The sequence below is a fragment of the Oncorhynchus nerka genome, linkage group LG19 (assembly GCF_034236695.1).
Source record: "Oncorhynchus nerka isolate Pitt River linkage group LG19, Oner_Uvic_2.0, whole genome shotgun sequence".
NCBI lineage: Eukaryota > Metazoa > Chordata > Actinopteri > Salmoniformes > Salmonidae > Oncorhynchus > Oncorhynchus nerka.
The window spans coordinates 4,662,333-4,685,891 of NC_088414.1; the positions used below are offsets into that span (position 1 = coordinate 4,662,333).

At 45.4% G+C, this 23,559-nt stretch overlaps 1 protein-coding gene across 1 annotated transcript; it reads left to right on the forward strand.

Moving 5' to 3' along the window:
• Positions 1-2,054: 2,054 nt before the first annotated feature.
• On the forward strand, positions 2,055-23,494 carry LOC115147129 (zinc finger MIZ domain-containing protein 2-like). Its single transcript, XM_065004598.1, has 19 exons — positions 2,055-2,107; positions 2,348-2,439; positions 3,630-3,744; positions 4,146-4,336; positions 6,259-6,430; positions 6,996-7,244; positions 7,359-7,544; positions 8,135-8,224; positions 8,510-8,746; positions 11,336-11,470; positions 13,028-13,180; positions 13,395-13,500; positions 13,636-13,793; positions 13,918-13,985; positions 14,095-14,163; positions 14,403-14,641; positions 14,718-14,833; positions 20,580-20,816; positions 21,728-23,494. The coding sequence occupies exons 2-19, from the start codon at positions 2,390-2,392 to the stop codon at positions 21,833-21,835; spliced, it is 2,679 nt and encodes an 892-aa protein (XP_064860670.1). The 5' UTR covers positions 2,055-2,107; positions 2,348-2,389; the 3' UTR covers positions 21,836-23,494.
• Positions 23,495-23,559: the final 65 nt, after the last annotated feature.

Sequence of the window (23,559 nt, forward strand, 5' to 3'; positions counted from 1 at the left end):
AATGACAATAGTTCCTCAATGTAGCCTATTAGAAACATATTTTAGAGCTCTCTCCCTTTCAATAACCACTCCATTTGAAAGGGGGAAAAATGTCATGCTCTGATCTGGTGGAAATGTCATAAAATAGCGCCTCTCATCCCTCGCTCAAATACAGCTGTGTCTGTATGGAGCACAGTGGTGCAGAAAACTGAGGGTCCAGAATATTTTATACAATGTTGCAAGTGTTATCATAAACTGGCTGGATCAAATTGATAGTTTCATTTTCTTTGCAGACAAGCCATGCGTAGCCAATGTGATTTGTTTTATCAGGATATTTTCTACCTGCAGTCTGCAATGTCTTTGTTTGATTTAGAATAGAAGTTACTTTTATATTTGCATAATTTTAATTCGGGGGAAAGGGAATAACTGAATGCATTCAACCGAAATGTCTTCCGCATTTAACCCAGCCCCGCTGAATCAGAGGTGCGGGTTGCTGCCTTATTCCACATCCACGTTACTGTCCCAATGCTCTACCTGCCGCCACTTTAGCCTGTCAATTAGCGGAGTGTCGTAAAAAACACAACTATGGACTTTTCCCTCATAGGAGTTTACTCTGAGATGAAGCGTAATTTACTGCGAAACAGAGAGCGGGATGGGAGAGGGTGATTGAGGGGAAATTGTGTTGAAAGCCTGTGATCTCTGGGCAGTTAACGAGCTGTATGTGTGTCAGGGTTTCTATGAGTAAAATGTTGCGCCAGACAAACGCAACGTGTGCATTCAACGAATTCTGTTGCGCAATTTTAGAGATTAGAATATCTGTCCACGTTTACTTTTCCTCAGCCAACAAGAGTAAGGAACAGGAAAATCACTAGCCGATGTCAATGTCGGTCTACCATCCCCCATAGTAGAAACATGTCTATATTCTATTGGTTAGCTTGCTGCTCTGTGCGAGGAAGAAATAACCTATTCAAACAAACTCTGGACAGTTGTGGGACGACAGAGCCCATATTCATACAACCAGTGAACGAAGTAAAACAAAACGAAAACGTAAGAAGCAATGAGGCTCATGCAACAGATCAGAACATTTAGCTTAAAATGTTGATAAACTATTATTTATTCACATTATAAGCGCAGCGGTTGGCACAAGGCAGTAAATTGGCTACGCATAAATGGTAGTTCCATAATGCAATTAGCGGGAAAACTTTGTCAAAAGCGCACGGCACCATGCGAGCTGTTTCATGAGACTGAGATTAAAATATCTGTTTAGAAATGTGGATAAAGGGGAGCTCTAAAGGTGCGACAACTAGCATGTGTTTCTAATATGACTAGGATTGTGCCTTTGGCTACTGGACAATGGAAGTTGATTTGAAAACCAATAGAACATGAGAGAAATAGGCTATACTGGTTTCAATGGCATTCTGCAGCCTATAAAATAATTTCCTTCACGTTTGGTTGTATTTTGTCGAGGCTACTTTGAAGCAAGGTAAGCCATGCTTCATAACATGTAGTAAAACGTGCAGGTTTCAAACAAGTATTCTTTGAAAATGCATACTTCCCCCCAGCTCATTGCAAAGTGTTGTGTGATGAGCTGAAGCCTGCCTACCTTTGCCTAAGCACTTGAATGGCAAATGGGAAGCGAGCTTCAATTACCAGTTGAGAAATAAAACTAGTAGCTCGCTTCAATCAGTGTTTTTAACACACGATTGCATTTAGAGTTGTTGCGCAATGAAGGGGCTAATAAAAGCACGTTTTATTCTCCAGCAGTAAACAAACCGTAGCAGCAGCTCTCGCGCTACATCGACTGGTATTTCAATCAATTAATAGGCAAAAATCTATTTTTTGCAATGGGATTTATTTTCTTCTCCCTGGCAATTTTATTTATCAGCTCTTAATATATTTTTTGGGGCCCAAAAGCCTGGCTATTACGTGTGTAGGCAGCAGCTTCATTTGCTGTTCTCTTGAATTCCTGTAGAAATCAAAGAGCTAAATTTAGACCCTGCTGCCTGCCCCTCCCTTCTATGAGAACCATTATGCCAGGCAGTAATAGGCTAACTCTTTCGCTCTCTCACACACAGACCAACAGACAGACCGAGACACACACAGAGCAGAAGCTAAAGGGGAGAGGAAGGTAAGCACGTGTGTGTGGCTATGATGGTGGTGAAGTCACTGCTTCAGTTCATGTGTGTGTGGCAATAATGGTGGTGAAGTCACTGCTTCAGTTCAATGCCATGAGTCGATTCGATCAGCTTTATTTACATGATATTGCTGATAACAAGAACATGATAATACATGGCATAATGAATAATTGGCACGATTAAAATAATAAGAACACAACACAACATACCGTTTCAATACTTCTCTCTCTCAGGCTGCCTGTCAGGGTCTCGTTGATCCCCCCCCCGTTCCTCCGATGAACCCCCTCAACTCCATGAAACCCGGTCTGCCTCCCACTCCGCACAGGTACACACACACACACACTCTGAATGACTCCGAGAGGAAGTGCTGAGTGCATCGTCCTCAGACAAATCGCTAGTTGTCTTCACCTCTCTCGCTATTAGCTGGGCTCTGGGACTCAATGGTTGCTGCTGGGCTCTGGGACTCAATGGCTGCTGCTGGGCTCTGGGACTCAATGGCTGCTGCTGGGCTCTGGGACTCAATGGTTGCTGCTGGGCTCTGGGACTCAATGGTTGCTGCTGGGCTCTGGGACTCAATGGTTGCTGCTGGCGCTGGATCGCTGGTTTCCTGTACCAGCGAGATTATGTCCTGTGATTTCAGTTGACCCCAGCCCCCCCCCCCACACACACACACACACGTACACACTCGGGGGCCTCCTCTTGTCAGCAGGGCTACCCTTACCAGTTTCAGTTGAGGGAGTGGAGGGTAACCTCAGCCCCCCCCCCCACACGTACACACTCGGGGGCCTCCTCTTGTCAACAGGGCTACCCTTACCAGTTTCAGTGGAGGGTAACCTCAGCCCCACACACACACACACACGTACACACTCAGGGGCCTCCTCTTGTCAGCAGGGCTACCCTTGTCTAATGCAGAGGTTCCTAAAGTTTTCCACTCAGGCCTCCCTTCCAGCACTGTTCATGACACAAACTGTTGACACCCATCTTTTAATAGTCTTATATATGGGCAAAAAAAACGTTAACTGACATGGGCTAGTTGATTTGGACATTTCTGACAATTTATAAATAACTCTAAGGTCTGCTATGACTAACACGATGAGGATTATACTAGTGTTTTCTACTAAAACCACTTTCAAGAGAAAGTTCAAACTCTGGACTAAGTTTGTTCTATCTGCACTAATCTGAAAATAACTGTATAGGTGAGAGTACTATGGTATGTATACTTCCACCTACCAGGTATTTGCTTCCACCTGTCCAGTGTCTGTATGTAGCAAGCGTCTCAGAGTATTGAGTGTTGATCTAGGATCAGCCCCCTCCCCCATGTTATTCATTTTGATTTAAAATGCAAAACTGATCCTAAATCAGCACCTGGATTCTGACATGCTTGAAGCACAAGGCCCGGGTCTTTCACGATCAGTGCAGATGGAGAGGAAGCCACATTCACTATTGAGATGCACCCTACTGCTGTACATGAATCCATCCCATAATGCCTTTGCTTCCTGGCTCTATCTTCCTTAGTGACGGTAACTTCCTGTATGACTCTGCCTCCTGGCAACAAGGCACCAATCAACAGCCAGGAGCACTCTCCGTGGTAACTACCGTCTGGGGCGTGACCAATCCCTCGCACAGCCAGGTAACAACCAGTCAATCATGGCTCTCATCCTTCCTTTCTCTCACCCATCCTTCATAACTGTCTCTAATCCATCATTCTATCATCCCCTCCTTTCAACCAGTCCATCTATTTATGTAACCTTGATTTATCAAGGAGAGCAAATATATTTTGCCACGTTCCAGGTTGTCTATATAGCAGCTGTGCACCAAAACTCACAAGGCCTGAATGAAGTGTATAACTATCAGAATCTGCATCAATGGTATTGCAATATATGACATGACATTCATTAATTGTTTAATATGCAAAGCAGACAGTCTGGGATGTCACATGGCCTTTTTCTTCTTCTCTAACAATTTACTGTTTCCACTACCTCACTTTTTACCTCACTTTCTTCTGTCCACTTTCTGTGTTTCCCCGTCTAGGTGTTTGGAGCGCCCATGGGTCCGGGCGGGAACTCTGGAGGTCACATGATGCAGAGCAGCAGTGGGGGTGGGGGGATGAGTCCCGGTATGAGCCACCAGTACCAGAGCTACGGTGACAAGGGCTACGGACAACCAGGCCTTTACGGCCGCCCCAACACCGCCTATAACCAAGCACCGCCATATGGACAGAGGTAAACATTTGACTTGTTTTTGTGGTATATGTTCACCAGGGTCTTGTTTATTGGGCACCAAACAGAGTGAAATGTAGACGTACTACCTGGGAAGTGTTCACTAGGCACGAAATGGTAGAAAATGGACTGAAAGAGGGTCAGACTACTTGAACATACAGTTGAAGTCAGAAGTTTACATACACCTTAGCCAAATACATTTAAATCTCGGTTTTTCACATTTCCTGACATTTAATCAGAGTAAAAATTCCCTGTCTTAGGTCAGTTAGGATCACCACTTTATTTTAAGAATGTGAAATGTCAGAATAATAGTAGAGTAATTTATTCATTTCATCACATTCCCAGTGGGTCAGAAGTTTACATACACTTAATTAGTATTTGGTAGCATTTCCATTAAATAGTTTAACTTGGGTCAAACGTTTGGGTAGCCTTCCACAAGCTACCCACAATAAGTTGGGTGAATTTTGGCCCATTCCTCCTGACAGATCTGGTGTAACTGAGTCAGGTTTGTAGGCCTCCTTGTTCGCACACGCTTTTTCAGTTCTGCCAACAAATGTTCTATAGGATTGAGGTCAGGGCTTTGTGATGGCCACTCCATTACCTTGACTTTGTTGTCCTTAAGCCACAACTTTGGAAGTATGCTTGGGTCATTGTCCATTTGGAAGTCCCATTTGCAAGCAAGCTTTAACTTCCTAACTGATGTCTTGAGATGTTGCTTCAATATATCCACACAATTGTCCTACCATTTATTTTGTGAAGTGCACCAGTCCCTCCTGCAGCAAAGCACCCCCACAACATGATGCTGCCACCCACGTGCTTCACGGTTGGGATGGTGTTCTTCGGCTTGCAAACCTCACCCTTTTGGCGGTTTTGAAGCAGTGGCTTCTTCCTTGCTGAGTGGCCTTTCAGGTTATGTCGATATAGGACTCGTTTTACTGTGGATATAGATACTTTTGTACCTGTTTCCTCCAGCACAAGGTCCTTTGCTGTTGTTCTGGGGTTGATTTGCACTTTTCACACCAAAGTGCGTTCATCTCTAGGTGACAGAATGCGTCTCCTTCCTGAGCGGTATGACATCTGCGTGGTCCCATGGTGTTTATACTTGCATACTATTGTTGGTACAGATGAACGTGGTACCTTCAGGCATTTGGAGATTGCTCCCAAGGATGAACCAGATTTGTGGAGGTCTACAACTATTTTTCTGAGGTCTTGGCTGATTTCTTTTGATTTTCCCATGATGTCAAGCAAAGAGATTGGCCTTGAAATACATCCACAGGTACACCTCCGATTGACTCAAATGATGCCAATTAGCCTATCAGAAGCTTCTAAAGCCATGACATCATTTTCTGGAATTTTCCAAGCTGTTTAAAGGCACAGTCAACTTAGTGTATGTAAACTTCTGACCTACTGGAATTGTGATACAGTGAATTATAAGTGAAATAATCTGTCTGTAAACAATTGTTGGAAAAAGTACTTGTTTCATGCACAAAGTAGATATCCCACTGACTTGCCGAAACTATAGTTTGTTAACAAGAAATTTGTGGAGTGGTTGAAAAACTCCAACCTAAGTGTATGTAAACTTCCGACATCAACTGTATATAAGAAACGCACATTTTTGTTTGCAAACAATTTTGCTAAAGTTGTTCATTTTCTTTGCCTGAATGAAAACAACCCAGGGCTCCATTCAGTCGGTCATGCACATGGGGATAATGTCAATTGCATTTAATTCATTCCTTACGTTCTCTCAATTTGCATCCTTTTCCAAAACCATTCGTTGAGAAGCTGAGGTCTTTCCCTTCTGACCTTCTCATCCAATGGGTCTGGAAAAGGAGGCGAGGAGAGAGGACTCAAGGAATCAAGGAAATGCCACTGTTTATAGTCCTTGGGAGTGAGTTCCAAATAATCTCCCTGTCTGTGTATCTTAGTTACTCTAATAATGGTGGTGGCGGAGGAGGAATGGGCCAACGCCCTCCCTCTGACTTCACCCAGGCTGCTGCCGCCGCGGTTGCTGCTGCCGCTGCCACGGCGACCGCCACTGCTACGGCTACTGTTGCTGCCATCCAGGAGAAGCAGAACCAGGAACTGAACTATGGCCAGGTATGCGGCTAAGCCGCCTTGTGTGTGTGTGCGCATGCATGTTATAGTTGGGACGATAAACCCCAAATTATCAAAAAGACCACAACATTTTGCTGATATCATTCACTAGCTCTGCCACACACACACACACACACACACACTTCAGACTCCAGAGACATGGCTTTGATTAGAGAGAGAACATAAGTCTTTTCTAGCAGACTGTTGACACGTCTCTGTCTCTAGGAAGAAAAACCACACTGTAAATCCTACAAGGAGTCTTCCATTTTTTTCCTCTCCCTGACACAGTTTTGTGTATCAGGGTTGGTGTCAATTCTAATTGAAGTCACACATGATTTTCATGTAAAAATGCTAACACATTTCAAATAAATAGCTCCTCCTTTTCAGTTTGAGAATTAATTGAAAATATATGCACTTTTTTCTATATTTGAATTGGAATTTCTGTTTACTTCCTGAATTAACTGACTTCAATTCGAACACCAATTCTGCCACTGGGTGTGTGTGCTCTGCATTTTTATAGCATCTAGCCTCTCTCCCCTCTTGTTCTCCTCCTCTTTTCTCTCTTTAGATGGGTGGAGGCCCCTCCTACAGTACCCAGTTCCTTTCCCACCAGGGCCCCCAGCAGGGTGGCCCCCGCGGCCCCCCGGGCATGAGCCCCAGTGGGATGGTCCAATCCCGGCCCGGGCAGCACCCCTCCATGGGTGGCATGGTGTACCCTTCGCACCCCTCCCAGGCTCAGGGCCAGAGGATGCCCCAGCAACACCCAGGCTACCCAGGAGGCCAACAACAAGGGCTCAAACGCCCCTACCAATCAGAGGTACAGAGCTGGAAAACACATGGGTGCCTGCAAACACACTAACACACTTCACATAAATTGTTTACTAGTTGCCACACACTCATCCCTTCCATCTCTCCTCCGTCCCTCCTCCAGGGTTTCCCAGGGCAGCAGCAGTATGGTTCAGGGGGGATGTCTCCGTACCACAGTGGCCAGCCCCTCCAGTATCCCCCTGGCCCCCAGCAGCACCAGCCCCAGTCCCCCTCGTACCACCCCAGCCAGCGTATGCCCCCAATGGGGCAGTACCAGCAAGGTCCACCCAATCCTGCACAGTACTACAAGGTAAGCAGGGAGACCACAAACACTAGTTAAAGGAGCAATCAGCAGTTGCTACATACTTAAAAAACATTTACCCATTTGTTTCTTGAAGAACATGACTTCTAAATGCCCCACGGTCTTAGTTCAGCTGTTGTAATCCATCAAATCTCAAAATATAAACTTGTTTTACTCCAATGTCTATAAACAAAGCAAATGTAAACAAACACTATATATCCTCAAAACTTGGTTAAAACTATAATTTTGATGTCATGGATGGTCGGTCCTTGCATCTATAGCGCTGTCTGTGAATTTGAGTGGTTATATTTCTCCAGCCCTCAGCTTTTAACAAAAAATGCTTTATTGTTCCTACTGCTGATTGCAGCGTTAAGCTATGTATTTCAAAGGACTATAGCCTTTTTAACACACTGCCAGTATGAACCCGGCCCCAAAGAGACTCCTCCCTGACATGTTTGTAGTGTAGAGACAGGATCTAGCATCAAATCTGACCAGGGCCTGTATTCACAAAGAGTCTCCGAATAGGAGTGCTGATCTAGGAACAGTTTAGCCTGTTAATGTGTGTGTGTGTGTGTGTGTGTGTGTGTGTGTGTTTTCAGCAGGAGCAGCAGTATAACGGGCAGCAGGGTAACATGCCACCAGGAGCATCAGGAGGCTACAATACCTTCACACAGGCTGCTGTCAATGCGGTAAGCCAACCTGGTGTGTGTGTCCGCAAATTACGGCTTGATACAAACGTTGACATCCGTTGACATATAATGGACCGAGACGATTGTCCGTCAAACAAACTATGTCTGCCCTCATGCCGAATGTAACATGTCCGAAAATGGTTAACTGGAGAACTTTTGATGGACAAAAACCGACAATTGATTAATTCATGTACAATTTCATGTGTCCGTACGTCTTTTTGGCCCTAGCCTTATATAGGATGATGTTTTTCTATGTTTCAAATTCTCTCTCCCTCCCTCTTTCAGCAGGGTAGCCGGGGGATGCCGGGGTACCCCAGTTCTCCTCTGGGTGGTAACCCAACCCCTCCCATGACTCCGGGCAGCATGCCCCCCTACCTCTCCCCCGGTGGGCCAGGACCAGACACCAAGCCCCCCTACCTCCCCCAAGGCCCCGACGTCAAGCCCAACATCAACTCCCTTCAGCCCCCCACTGGTGAGACCCACTTACTTCAACACTCCTTTATGAAAGGCTCTATTCAACCTGTATCGCTGAAGTGTTACAGGTCGTCAAGCCCAACATCAACTCCCTGAAGCGGTACAGGTCGCGCTGGAGAAATGTAAACGTCACCCCCCCCACTTGAGATGACATATGCAGCGTTTACCGTGAATATCCACTGACGCGGGAACATTGCATTTCAATTTCAATGGCGCTCTAACGCTAATGTATATAGGGATCAGACCGGAGTCGTGTTCATTAGACGGCTAATGGAAGAAAAAAGGACTGAAACGGGACTTGTCCAATAAGAAATCATTTTGTTGTTGCGTTCCCTAATGTAGAGGACCCTGGGCCGAATGGGAAGGGACATTTTGTTGTTGCGTTCCCTAATGTAGAGGACCCTGGGTCGAATGGGAAGGGACATTTTGTTGTTGCGTTCCCTAATGTAGAGGACCCTGGGCCGAATGGGAAGGGACATTTTGTTGTTGCATTCCCTAATGTAGAGGACCCTGGGCCGAATGGGAAGGGACATTTTGTTGTTGCATTCCCTAATGTAGAGGACCCTGGGCCGAATGGGAAGGGACATTTTGTTGTTGCATTCCCTAATGTAGAGGACCCTGGGCCGACTGGGAAGGGACATTTTGTTGTTGCATTCCCTAATGTAGAGGACCCTGGGCCGAATGGGAAGGGACATTTTGTTGTTGCATTCCCTAATGTAGAGGACCCTGGGCCAAATGGGAAGGGACATTTTGTTGTTGCATTCCCTAATGTAGAGGACCCTGGCCAAATGGGAAGGGACATTTTGTTGTTGCGTTCCTAATGTAGAGGACCCTGGGCCAAATGGGAAGGGACATTTTGTTCTCCCTCCCCTCCAGGTAATGTAGAGGACCCTGGGCCTGAAATGGGAAGGGACATTTTGTTGTTGCGTTCCCTGGAAATAACCTGGAGGACCCTGCCTTCCAGCTGCGAGATGGGAAAGACCCTCATGATGAGGTCCGAGCCCACCGCCTCAGCCAATCAAAGCAGCAGTCACTGTGACGTGATCCAATGTTTTAATACCATAGTTTGGATGTTTTTCATATTTATTAATCAACGATTCTGGTGGAAGGGACATTTTGTTGTTGCATTCCCTAATGTGGAGGACCCTGTGTGCCAAATGGGACCTGGAGACAGTTTGTTGTGCATTCCCTAATGACAGATGGACCCTGGGCCAAATGGGAAGGACATTTTGTTGTTGCATTCCACATACATACACACACAGGACCACAGACAGATGAACACTAACTGGGCCTCCGAAGGACAATTTGGTTCACACACACACACACACACACACACACAGACAGATGAACACTAACTGGCCCGCCTGGGAAGGGACATTTTGTTGTTGCATTCCCTACACAGACAGAGGACACCTGGCCGAATGGGAAGGGACAATTTTGTTACAGTTGTTCCCACTCACATACACACCTAATACACAGGACCCTGGGTAAATACACAGACAGGACATTTTGTTGTTGCATTCCCTAATGTACAATCACCCTACAGGTACCCACGAATGGGAAGGGACATTTTGTTGTTGCATTCCCTAACAGACAGATGGACCTGGGCCAAATCCGTACTTTAAATACTCTCATCCCACCCACACCTCCAGGTAACACCACACACAGACAGATGTACCTGCTGGCCTGACCTTCCCAGGTACAATCGGCGTACAGGTACCCCTCACACACACACACACACACACACACACACACACAGACAGATGCATAACTGGCCCGCCTCCGTACAGGTACAATCACACTTACAGGTACCCACTCACACACACACACACACAGACACACAGACAGATGAACACTAACTGGCCCGCCTCCGTACAGGTACAATCACACTTACAGGTACCCAGCACACACACACACATACATACACACACACACACACACAGACAGATGAACACTAACTGGCCCGCCTCCGTACAAGACAATCATGATGAGGTACCCACTCACACACACACACACATACAGCACACACACACACAGACAGATGAACACTGTGACTGTGATCCAATGTTTTACAATCACAGTTTGGATCACACACACACACACATATACATTACACACACACACAGACAGATGAACACTAACTGGTGCTCTGTACAGGTCTGCATGTGTGGTACCCACTCACACACACTGTTGACAGACAGATGTACACTAACTGGCCTGACCTCCGTACAGGTACAATTTACAGGTACCCACTTATCACACACACACACACAGACAGATGAACACTAACTGGCCCGCCTCCGTACAGGTACAATCACACTTACAGGTACCCACTCACACACACACACACATACACACACACACACACACAGACAGATGAACACTAACTGGCCCGCCTCCGTACAGGTACAATCACACTTACAGGTACCCACTCACACACACACACACACACACACACACACACACACAGACAGATGAACACTAACTGGCCCGCCTCCGTACAGGTACAATCTCACTTACAGGTACCCACTCACACACACACACAGACAGTTGAACACTAACTGGCCCGCCTCCGTACAGGTACAATCACACTTACAGGTACCCACTCACACACATACACACACACACAGATGAACACTAACTGGCCCGCCTCCGTACAGGTACAATCACACTTACAGGTACCCACACACACACACACACACACACACACAGACACACAGACAGATGAACACTAACTGGCCCGCCTCCGTACAGGTACAATCACACTTACAGGTACCCACTCACACACACACACACACACAGACAGATGAACACTAAGACAGGTACAATCCACACTTACAGGTACCCACTCACACACATACACACACACATACACACACACAGACAGATGAACACTAACTGGCCCGCCTCCAACATCAAACAAAACCCACTACACACAGACCTTTCCACAGAAGATGTGCCTCCGTTTAGATGTGCATTTACACACACCCCTATCACAATGGGTTAGGCTGGGTTTACACACCACAGACAGATGAACACTAACTCCTGCCTCTTGCAGGTACAAGTCACAAAGGTTCTACCACACACAGACAGATCTCTGTGTGGAGCCCTCCATACAGTTGGTAAGTCATGAAGCATTTAAAACTAGTGGCCCGTGGAGAGCCAGCCTTACAGGTAGTCGCTCCCACTAACATACACACACACACACACACAGACAGACAGATGAACACTAACTGGCCCGCCTCCGTAAACAGGTGACAATCTTGATTGGTAGCCACTCACACTTCACACACTACACACACACACTAACTGGCCCGTTCAGGAGGTGCAATCACACTTACATTTACATTTACATTTAGGTCAAATGTATTTATCCATAGCCCTTACATCAGCTGATATATCAAAGTGCACACAGATGATCAATGCCCATCAACAAGAACTATTACAGAGGGTTCCCAAGAGTGGTTAGAGCATTTACACACAGTATCACAATGGGTTAGGCTGGGTTTACACTCCCCCAAGTGCTCTCACTGCTCTCTTGCGTAAAGTCACAAATTCTACCATGCACTGACGTCTCTGTGTGGAGCCCTCCATACAGTTGGTCAAGTCATGAAGCCTTTAAAACTAGTGGAGTGGAGAGCCAGCCTTATATTGTAAGTCGCTCTGGATAAGAGCGTCTGCTAAATGACTTAAATGTAAATGTATATCTGGGTTAGCAAAGTGATGACTATGAACTTGATTGGCTAGCCAGTTGAGTACTTCATTGGCTAGACAGGGTTGCGTTCAGGAGGGTGCAACATACTGAACGATTTAGGTCAAATGTATTTATATAGCCCTTACATCAGCTGATATATCAAAGTGCTGTACAGAGGATCAATCCCATCAATAGAACTGAGGGCGGCAGGGTAGCTATATTTAGCTGACTCAGTTTTCCTGCAGTTCAATTCTCTGCTGCCTCCACTGCTGTTAACCCACTGTTCCTAGGCTGTCATTGAAAATAAGAATTTGTTCTTAACTGACTTGCCTAGTTAAATAAAGGTAAAATAAAATAAACTCTACATCTCCATTCTGCATGGCTTTTCTACACGACGTATTTCTATCTGAACATTCCACAATATTGCACCCTATGCTAAAGGTGGCCCAGGGCCTGTATTCATAATGTTCTCGAGTGCTGATCTAGGATTAATTGTGCCTTTTGAATCATAACAAATAAGATTATATGGACGGGGACGGGGCGCTGATCCTAGGTCAGAACTCCTACTCTGAGCCCAGTGTGACGACTGTGACTAGCGTGTTAGCCGACCCTCCATTCACCTGTCTGTCATGTAGGTGTCTGGTCCTTGCTTACAGGTGAGTGTGAACGCCACACCGCTCACCATCGAGAGGGGCGACAACAAGACGTCCCACAAGCCCCTCTACCTCAAGCAGGTGTGTCAGCCGGGACGCAACACCATTCAGATCACTGTCACCGCCTGCTGCTGCGTAAGTAGAACCATACAGGCAAAAATGCTTGATGAAGTCCTAGTCTGGTTGCGTGCTGGTTGTATAAAGATGTTTCGTTAAGTCTTCATCTGGTTCTGGTCTTTGATAGCAACCAAAATATCCCCTCTTTCCCATATCTTTATCTTGTCATGAAAAGGACATATTTACTAGTTTGTAATCCCATTTCTCTCTCTCTCTCTCTCGCCCTCTCTAGTCCCACCTGTTTGTGTTGCAGCTGGTCCACAGGCCGTCAGTACGCTCCGTTCTTCAGGGATTAATGAAGAAGAGACTACTGCCTGCAGAGCACTGTGTCACTAAGAGTGAGTGGAACACAACACACACGTCTGACCGGCTGGTTGGTTCTCAGACTTCTTCTCACTGCAATTCTCACCTGTTCTCTTCCCTGCTCTCTCTTGTCTATTCCTCTCCCTCTCTCTTTCTCTCCCCCTCCTCAGTTAAGAGGAACTTCAGTAGTGGGACCATCCCTGGGACCCCAGGGCTGAACGGAGAGGACGGTGTGGAACAGACTGCGATCAAAGTCTCCCTGAAATGTCCTATCACCTTCAGGCGCATCCAGCTGCCTGCACGCGGACACGACTGTAGACACATACAGGTGAGAGACTAGGCACACGCACAAATACACACGTGCACATCATCACTCTTAACATATTGTGAGAGACAAACGTGCGCGCACACACACTAAACCTCTTTCTGTCTCTCTCTCTCTCTCTCGGCAGTGTTTTGACTTGGAGTCGTACCTGCAGTTGAACTGTGAGAGAGGGACCTGGAGATGCCCTGTGTGCAAGTATGTTAACGCAACAATTTCCACATCTTTTAGCATGCCTTATCTTTCCCATAGACAAAGACCTGTTGTTTTTTTAGTCATCCGGACCTTGTGTATCTCTCCACCACAGTAAGACGGCGCTACTGGAGGGCCTAGAAGTGGACCAGTACATGCTGGGCATTCTAATATACATACAGAAGTAAGTGTATGTCTGCAAATCCGCTACTACATGGGTATTTAAATCTGAGCCTGGAGGTCCGGAGTACTGCTCGCTGGTTTTCTGTTCTACCTGATAATTAATTGAACCCACCTGGTGTCGAGAGGAAGAATGAAAATCAACTGATTTTGCCTGCCCTATTTAGTTTTGCTTTAGCTTAACCATAATTAGGTCTACAGTTTGCCTTATCTTGCTCTTCCTTGTCTAACCTCTTCCCACAGTTCGGACTATGAGGAGATCACCATTGACCCAGTGTGTGGCTGGAGGCCGGTGCCCGTCAAACCAGATATCCACATAAAGGAGGAAGCAGACGGACCGGTGTTGAAACGCTGCCGGACGGTCAGCCCCAGTCACATGATGATGCCCAGCGTCATGGAGATGATCGCTGCCCTGGGACCAGCCTCGCCCTACCAGGGTCAACCACCAGGGGGCAGGAACACACCTGACTACAGCAGCCAAGGTAGGGAGGAGACAGACAGATGCACGTGCGCACACACGCACACAAAAGTGTCCTTATATTTGTGTTGTTCATCCAGCAGGCACAGGATACTCCAGCCAGTCAGGCTTCTCTGACTTCCCCAACACCCCTGGTACTCCCACCCTGAGAGACTTCACCTCCCCCGGGCCCCCTAACATCTACCAACAGGACCAGGTAACACACCCACAGGTGGGCACACACTAATGCACAGACGCACAGGATAACACTCACAGCGATAAACAGGCAGTAGTCCTGAGCTGAGCGATTAGTGCTTTTTGAGGTCTGTTCGATTATTTTTTTTAAATGTGCACTTTTTAAAAATGTCTGGATTGAATGCTGTTACAACACAGAATAAAACAATTAATACAAGTCCCATGATGGCAGTGACAACCCATTTACTGCTTATTAACCATCATTTTTTCACATTACTTTAATAAAATAGTTCAATTACATTTGAGCTGATGCCTGACAATCACTTCGGCCTTCGTTTATGACTGCTGAGTACCAACTATCAATCACTTAGATTGTGTATTTTCAGGTAGAGATGCATCCCGAATCAACTGATCAACTATCTGCTGTATATTTTCTCTCTTTTACGTAGCAGGCGTAAAAGAAACAGACGGGACAAGTAGGCGGGCAATGGATTATGGTCATTATACACTGAACAAAAATATAAACGCAACAATTTCAAAGATTTTATTGTAAATAAGAATTTGTTCTTAACTGACGTGCCTAGTTAAATAAAATAAAATAAATTACACGCGTGCACCTTGTGCTGGGGACAATAAATCAGTCAATTTAAATAAATGCATTAGGCCCTAATTTACTTCTTTTTTTTCTTTTTAAGTAGGGGCGTGGATCAGAAAACCAGTCAGTATCTGGTGTGACCACCATTTGCCTCATGCAGCATCTCCTTTGCATAGAATTGATCAGGCTTTTGATTGTTGCCTGTGGAATGTTGTCCCACTCGTCTTCAATGGCTGTGCGAAGTTGCTGGATATTGGCGGGAACTGGAACACGTTGTCGTACACATTTATCCAGAGCATCCTAAACATGCTTAATGGATGACTTTGCAGGCCATGGAAGAACTGCGACATTTTCGTCTTCCAGGAATTGTGTACAGATCCTTGCGACATGGAGCTGTGCATTACCATGCTGAACCATGAGGTGATGGCGGTGGATGAAGGGCACTACAATGGTCCTCAGGATCTCGTCACGGTATCTCTCGGCATTCAAATTGCCATCGATAAAATGCAATTGTGTTTGTTGTCCGTAGCTTATGCCTGCCCATACCCGAATCCCACCGCCACCATGGGGCACTCTGTTCACAACGTTGAAACCCGGATTCATCCATGAGCACACTTCTCTAGCGTGCCAGTGGCCATCAATGGTGAGTATTTGCCCACTGAAGTCAGTTATGACACTGAACTGCAGGTCAAGACCCTGGTGAGGACTAAAAGCATGCAGATGAGCTTCCCTGAGATGGTGCAGAGATTCTTCGGTTGTGCAAACCCACAGTTTCATCAGCTTTCCCAGTGGCTGGTCTCAGACGATCCCGCAGGTGAAGAAGCTGGATGTGGAGGTCCTGGCCTGGCGTGGTTACACGTGGTCTGAGGTTGTGAGTCCGGTTGGACGTACTGTCAAATTCTCTAAAATGATGTTGCTTATGGTAGAGAAATGAGAAACTCTGGTGGATCTTGCCAATTTGAGCACTTCCTTAACTTGAGACATCTGTGGCATTGTGTTGTGACGAAGCGTAATATTTTAGTGGCCTTTTACTGTCTCCAGCACAAGGTGCACCTGTGTATTTTGTTATTTAACTTTTTATTTAACTAGCTAAGTCAGTTAAGAACAAATTCTTATTTACAATGACGGCCTACCAAAATGCAAAAGGCCTCCTGCGGGGATGGGGCCTGGGATTTAAAATATAAATGTATTGAATTAAAAAAATAGGACAAAACACACATCACGACAAGAGACAATGCTACATAAAGAGAGACCTAAGACGACAACATAGCATGGTAGCAAACATGACAACACAGCATGGTAGCACAAAACAGGGTACAAACTTTATTGGGCACAGACATCAGCACAAAGGGCAAGAAGGTAGAGACAACAATACGTCATGCAAAGCAGCCACAACTGTCAGGAAGAGTGTCCGTGATTGAGTCTGAATGATCATGCTGTTTAATCAGCTTCTTGATGTGCCACACATCAAATCAAATTGATTTATATAGCCCTTCATACATCAAATGATATCTCAAAGTGCTATTCAGAAACCCAGCCTAAAACTCCAAACAGCAAGCAATGCAGGTGGAGATTATAACAGAACATGGCCAAGATGTTCAAATGTTCATAAATGACCAGCATGGTCAAATAATAATAATCACAGTAGTTGTCGAGGGTGCAGCAAGTCAGTACCTCAGGAGTAAATGTCAGTTGACTTTTCATAGCCGATCATTAAGAGTATCTCTACCACTCCTGCTGTCTCTAGAGAGTTGAAAACAGGAGGTCTGGGACAGGTAGTTCGTCCGGTGAACAGGTCAGGATTCCATAGCCGCAGGCAGAACAGTTGAAACTGGAGCAGCACCATGGTCCTAGGGCTCAGGTCCTCCGAGAGAGAGCGAGAGAATTAGAGAGAGCATACTTAAATTCACACAGGACACCGGATAAGCCAGGAGAAGTACTCCAGATATAACAAACTGACCCTAGCCCCCCGACACATAAACTGCTGCAGCATAAATACTGGAGGCTGAGACAGGAGGGGTCAGGAGACACTGTGGCCCCATCTGATGATACCCCCGGACTGGGCCAAACAGGAAGGATATAACCGCACCCACTTTGCCAAAGCACAGCCCCCACACCACTAGAGGGATATCTTCAACCACCAACGCACCATCCTGAGACAAGGCCGAGTATAGCCCACAAAGATCTCCGCCACGGCACAACCCAAGGGGGGGGCACCAACCCAGACAGGAAGATCACATCAGTGACTCAACCCACTCAAGTGACGCACCCCTCCTAGGGACGGCATTAAAGAGCACCAGTAAGCCAGTGACTCAGCCCCTGTAATAGGGTTAGAGGCAGAGAATCCCAGTGGAAAGAGGGGAAACGGCCAGGCAGAGACAGCAAGGGCGGTTCGTTGCTCCAGAGCCTTTCCGTTCACCTTCCCACTCCTGGGCCAGACTACACTCAATCATATGACCCACTGAAGAGATGAGTCTTCAGTAAAGACTTAAAGGTTGAGACCGAGTCTGCGTCTCTCACACGGGTAGGCAGAACCATTCCATAAAAATTGAGCTCTATAGGAGAAAGCCCTGCCTCCAGCTGTTTGCTTAGAAATTCTAGGGACAATTAGGAGGCCTGCATATTATGACCGTAGTGTACATGTAGGTATGTACGGCAGGATTAAATCAGAGAGATTGGTAGGAGCAAGCCCATGTAATGCTTTGTAGGTTAGCAATAAAACCTTGAAATCAGCCCTTGCTTTGACAGGAAGCCAGTGTAGAGAGGCTAGCACTGGAGTAATATGATCAAATGTTTTGGTTCTAGTCAGGATTCTAGCAGCCGTATTTTGCACTAACTGAAGTTTATTTAGTGCTTTATCCGGGTAGCCGGAAAGTAGAGCATTGCAGTAGTCTAACCTAGAAGTAACAAAAGCATGGATTAATTTTTCTGCATCATTTTTGGACAGAACGTTTCTGATTTTTGCAATGTTACGTAGATGGAAAAAAGCTGTCCTTGAAACAGTCTTGATATGTTCGTCAAAAGAGAGATCAGGGTCCAGAGTAACGCCGAGGTCCTTCACAGTTTTATTTGAGACGACTGTACAACCATCAAGATTAATTGTCAGATTCAACAGAAGATCTCTTTGTTTCTTGGCACCTAGAACAAGCATCTCTGTTTTGTCCGAGTTTAAAAGTAGAAAGTTTGCAGCCATCCACTTCCTTATGTCTGAAACACAGGCTTCTAGTGAGGGCAATTTTGGTGGATGGATTATTTTGGCAAAGTAGAAATGCTCACTAACAAGGATGTGCACAGAATTAGAGAAATTCGCACTTATGGAACATTTCTGGTGTCTTTGTTTAAATACAGCTCATGAAACATGGAACCAAGACTTTACATGTTGCATTATTCTTTTTGTTCAGTTAATTACCACCCTTTCTGCGCTAAACTATGTAGAATACAACTCCCTATTACATTTCAAAGTTGGGGCTTGATCTGATTTATGACTAGAGAAACTGCAGTTTTAGCTCACAAAAAAATCTATATGGAATTCAAATAATTGAACAGACATTGGTCAATTAGTTGTTCAAAAAACAAGAAATAACTGAAATGTGGTTGATCAGCTCACCACAAACACATACAGTGACTCGGTTCAGGGGTCAATTCCATTTCTAGTCAGAGAAAGGGAGGGAATGAGCACACATACAGGGCCAAAGTACTCACCTGATGTTCTTACATCGGGCGTCTCTTGTCTCTATAAAGAGACCTATCACAGACTCCCAAGTAGGTCACTTAAAAAAATTAAAAATAAAAGTTTAATGGTGAACATGTGCAAATGGACTCTGGAGTACTCGGAAAGCGTTGGCTACATTTTCATCCTCGATCAAGCACTTGAAATATTTTTATTTATTTTGGAATTAGTTACATTTCAAATGCAAATAAAGTTACCAAATAAAATTATCTGTACTGAAATAAGTAAAACATACACATTTGTTCCTGTGTTGGGACTGTGAACCAAACCACAATATTTTGGGTACCTCAGCTTCATTTTACTTCTTTACCTGGTATTTTAAATCATGTGCATAAGAAACCCTAGTGACACATTCACTTAACCGAAGCATATAATTATACAGACGCATGAAATAATATATTTGCATGGATACTGGCACACAACCCAAAACCTAAATGGAATTGTTCCCTTATCAGATGCACACTTGTTAGGGCTTAGGAATCCTCTATACTTTATATTTGCATAGTACACTTTTTTAAAATATGAACATATTGGGCATCTTGAAGTGCCTAACAGTCAATGAGTAAAAGTGGCACTTCACATAGGGTAGACACACGCTAGTATAGTAATGGAGTTACTCCTAGGAATGTGTCCCATATCAGATTACCGTCTCGTGCTTCCAATTACTCACATTGTTTATGTCCCAAATGGCACCCTATTCCCAAAAGTACACTACTTTTAACCAGAGGTCTATGGCCCTGGTCAAAAGTGGTGCACTATATAGGGAAAAGGGTGCCATTTGGGATCCAACCATTACTGTGTCAAGGACAGTCAGAGTAGTCAGAGACATTTTGTCTTAATTTGGTTCCAGTGGCACAGTTGGTTAAAGCAAAGATTGTGTGTCTGTGTTCACCATAAGTGACTTTGAATAAAAGCATCAGCTGATTGACCATGTTATTACATTTGTTTTTCCTGAAGCCACTTACTGTGTTGTTTTTAAGTGATGTATTCATCTATGTTAGTTATGTAAGAGTGACTGTCATGCCCTTGCTCTTATATGCACAGTAAAGAGCCTTTTGACTGGGCCTGGAAGAGACAGCATTTACACTCATACCCACACACCCTCTTACACACACAGGCGCTCAGTTGTACAAGAAAGCTTTTTAGAGGAACACAAAATGTCCACCCTCTCCACTCTCACACTCACTCTCACGCTCACTCACTCTCACACTCACACTCACTCACTCTCACACTCACACTCTCTCACTCTCACACACACGCTGGAGTTGAACAGGATTGCACTTTGTTGCACCATTTTGAACGCGTTCACAACTGTTCAGCGGTGAACTTAACCTCCATGTAACGTCATACAATGTGAAACTCGATATCGTCTATTTTTCTTCCCTTTATTCCCCCCCTTCCTATCACTCTCCTGTCTCTCTCTACCTCTTCTCTCACCATCAGATGTCCCATTCTGGCCGTATGGACCCTTCCCATAATGCACTGCAGCAACAACAGCAGCAGCACCAGCAGGGTGTCCACGGTAACCAGAGTCTCGGAAGCAGCGTTGGCGGGCAGATGCAGCAGCGGAACTCCAATACCCAGAATGCCCGGCTACAGGCGGAGGGCTCGTTCGGCCAGGGGGGTCCAGGAGGAACGGGGGTAGCGGGAGGAGGAGAGGGAGCGGATCACGCCTTGGATGTAAGTCACCACCTCAGCCCTGTCTAGACACACCCATATGGAAATGCGGTCCGATACTGATATGTTCTTGACCATGGTAGCTAATACAGATATGGCACAACCACGTTTTTTCCTTGTGATATTCGGGCAACAGCCGCGATAGCAAACAGTCACTTTTTTTGCAAATTTACACAAACAGTTTGAAGATTCAACACCATTGACGAAGTGGTGATAATTCATGCAGGTGTGAGTGAAGACTGTACATATGATGCATGCGATGCCATTATGATTTTTAGCCGTGGGCTCTGTTCCAATATCCACTCTAGCAATATCACTTAGACTGAAGTCCTATATTGGGCAGGAAGGAAGGATATAACCCCACCCACTTTGCCAAAGCACAGCCCCCACACCACTAGAGGGATATCTTCAACCACCAGCGCATGCATCCTAAGTGATATTTCTAGTGTGGATATTGGGCTGTGGCCCTGTGCCCATGTGGGTGGTCTTATACTAACCCCCACCCTCCCTCTTTTACTGGGGACGGGGCGACCCGGGTGCAGGGGAGGAACTTCCACAGATCAATCTACTACGACAACCGTAAGACAACCGTTAGACTACTGTAAGGCAACCCCACAGAGCCAGCTCGCTGCTCGTTCAGCGATAATGTGGATTGAGTGATATTGGGCATGTGGAACTGAAGCTATCTGAAGCTACCTTCACTCTTGGAAAGAGCTTGTTTTTTGCCACATCCATGTGCCACAAACAAACCTTCCTCTCTTGTTCTCCCTCTCTACCCCTTTCTCTCTGCTTTTCTTAAAATGAATTCATTTCAATTCTAGAGGCTTTATTGGCATGAAAAGCGAAGGAACATGTCAAAGCAAAACAATGACAACAATAACACTTTCTCTCCCTCTTCTCTTTGCCCTTTCCAGCTTCTCCCTGAGCTGACCAATCCAGATGAGCTGTTGTCCTACCTAGGTCCTCCAGATCTACCTAGCAACAACAACGATGACCTGCTCTCTCTGTTCGAGAACAACTGAAGACTCCCTTCTCGTTAAGGGACAGCTTCATCCTTCTAGAGGGGGAAGAGCAGAGGAGAGGGGGGCAAAAAGAAGAGAGCGGGTACAGACCGAGGGATCCATGTTTGTATACTCTCTGTGGACCAGACCAACAGGCTTTCCAAGGGAAGGTGTAGGTAGTGAGAGAGACATGACTGTTTCTGTCTGGGAACTCTGTCAAGACTATAGTGTTTTTAGACTTCATGTAAAGCGTCCCATTGCACTCTGGATCCATCAAGTACGTTTTTTAAAATGCTGAGATAGAGAATGACTGTCTGACACATGGGACTGCCTGCACAGGCCAGCCACTATAATTGTAATTCAATGTTCTCAAAAAATCACAAGCCGAAGGATTTAACTTTTTAAAGGATATTTTTAGAAACGAGAAAAAGAAAGTGTAATGTTGACTTTCCATTGTGTATTTATGATTGTGGATCTCTGTTGACATGACTTGTCATAAAGAAAGTAAGAGGTGGTGTTCATCCTAAAGGGGAGTTATGAATGCTGAAATCAGGATATGCAGCCTCACACCTGGGCAGTATATACAGTACTCGGATTACTGTATCTATACTTACTTACACTGATCTAGACTTGTAGAGCAAGAGATACAGGGAGAGGTGTTATTTTTGTACTGGGTAGGGCACAAAGAGAAGGAAAGGGGGGGTGGGAGGAGAAGAGGGTTAGTCGGATGAGTCCGAAGCCAGATGGGGAACTCTCACCTCCATTCACACCCTGTTTCTGGTAATCCTCCCTTCTCTCTTTCTCTCCCTCCTTCAAGATAACAACTATACTGCTGAGACATTTAAACATGCACAATTGTACACACATACACTTTCAAGAAGGGATCCCCAGTAAAGTCCTGTGCGTTGATGGAGAGGGGGAGAAGTTGTTTCCCTTATGTCAGGGAGTGAATGTGTATTCTCTCTCTTCCTCCTCTCCAGCCCATCTCTTTCCAGCCCCGTAACACACATTTGAAACAATACCACGGTCTAAATGACCTTTCTGCTTCCTCTCTCTTGGTCTTTATCTACCTGTCCCCACTCCTTTCCGAGGTTGTCATTGGTTTGTAAAGTGTTTGTATGATAGGCCTTACTGTTCATGGCACCAGAAGTTGGATGTGCAATGTTTTTTTTTTTAATCTGTACGATATAAATTGTTTTATAATCATGACCGTATTGTTATTAGGGTAATTCCAGAGGTGGTGAAGCTGTGCACATCTGTCCTATATTTGTTTATACTAGCAGAGGTCATGAGTTCAGAAATATGTCAAATTCATGATGTCAGTCGACTTACGGGGGCCTGCATTCACAAAATGTCTCAAGGTCCTGATCTAGGATCAGTTTCCCTTTTCAGACCATGGGGGGGGGGGGGGTCTTGGTCCTAGATCAGCCCTCCTATTCTGAGATGCTTTGTGAATACAGGCCCTGGTTACTATATGAGACTGTACAAGGGATTTCAGAGACACCAGCATCTGCTAGGTAACAATTGTTCATGTTTTATTGTCTAGATGATGATGCTTGAGGCCCATGTCAGTGAATACAATTAATACACTGTTAAATTGTCCTATTAACTGCACACCAGTTTTTCTAAAAATGTGAAATATTTCCATTATGTTTTATAAGTAAAAAATGTCACTTCTGATCATGTTTCCCTAGTTCTTTACTGTATTTGGTCCCCCTAGCTAGCAGGTGCAGGCTACAGGAAGG

Excerpts from the sequence above, each read along its gene's own strand:
- LOC115147129 (XM_065004598.1), top strand. The coding sequence starts at position 2,390 with ATGAACCCCCTCAACTCCATGAAACCCGGTCTGCCTCCCACTCCGCAC. Across the intron at positions 13,986-14,094 it reads TGGAGATGCCCTGTGTGCAA|TAAGACGGCGCTACTGGAGG; the intron begins GTATGTTAACGC and ends TCTCCACCACAG. Across the intron at positions 20,817-21,727 it reads GAGCGGATCACGCCTTGGAT|CTTCTCCCTGAGCTGACCAA; the intron begins GTAAGTCACCAC and ends TGCCCTTTCCAG.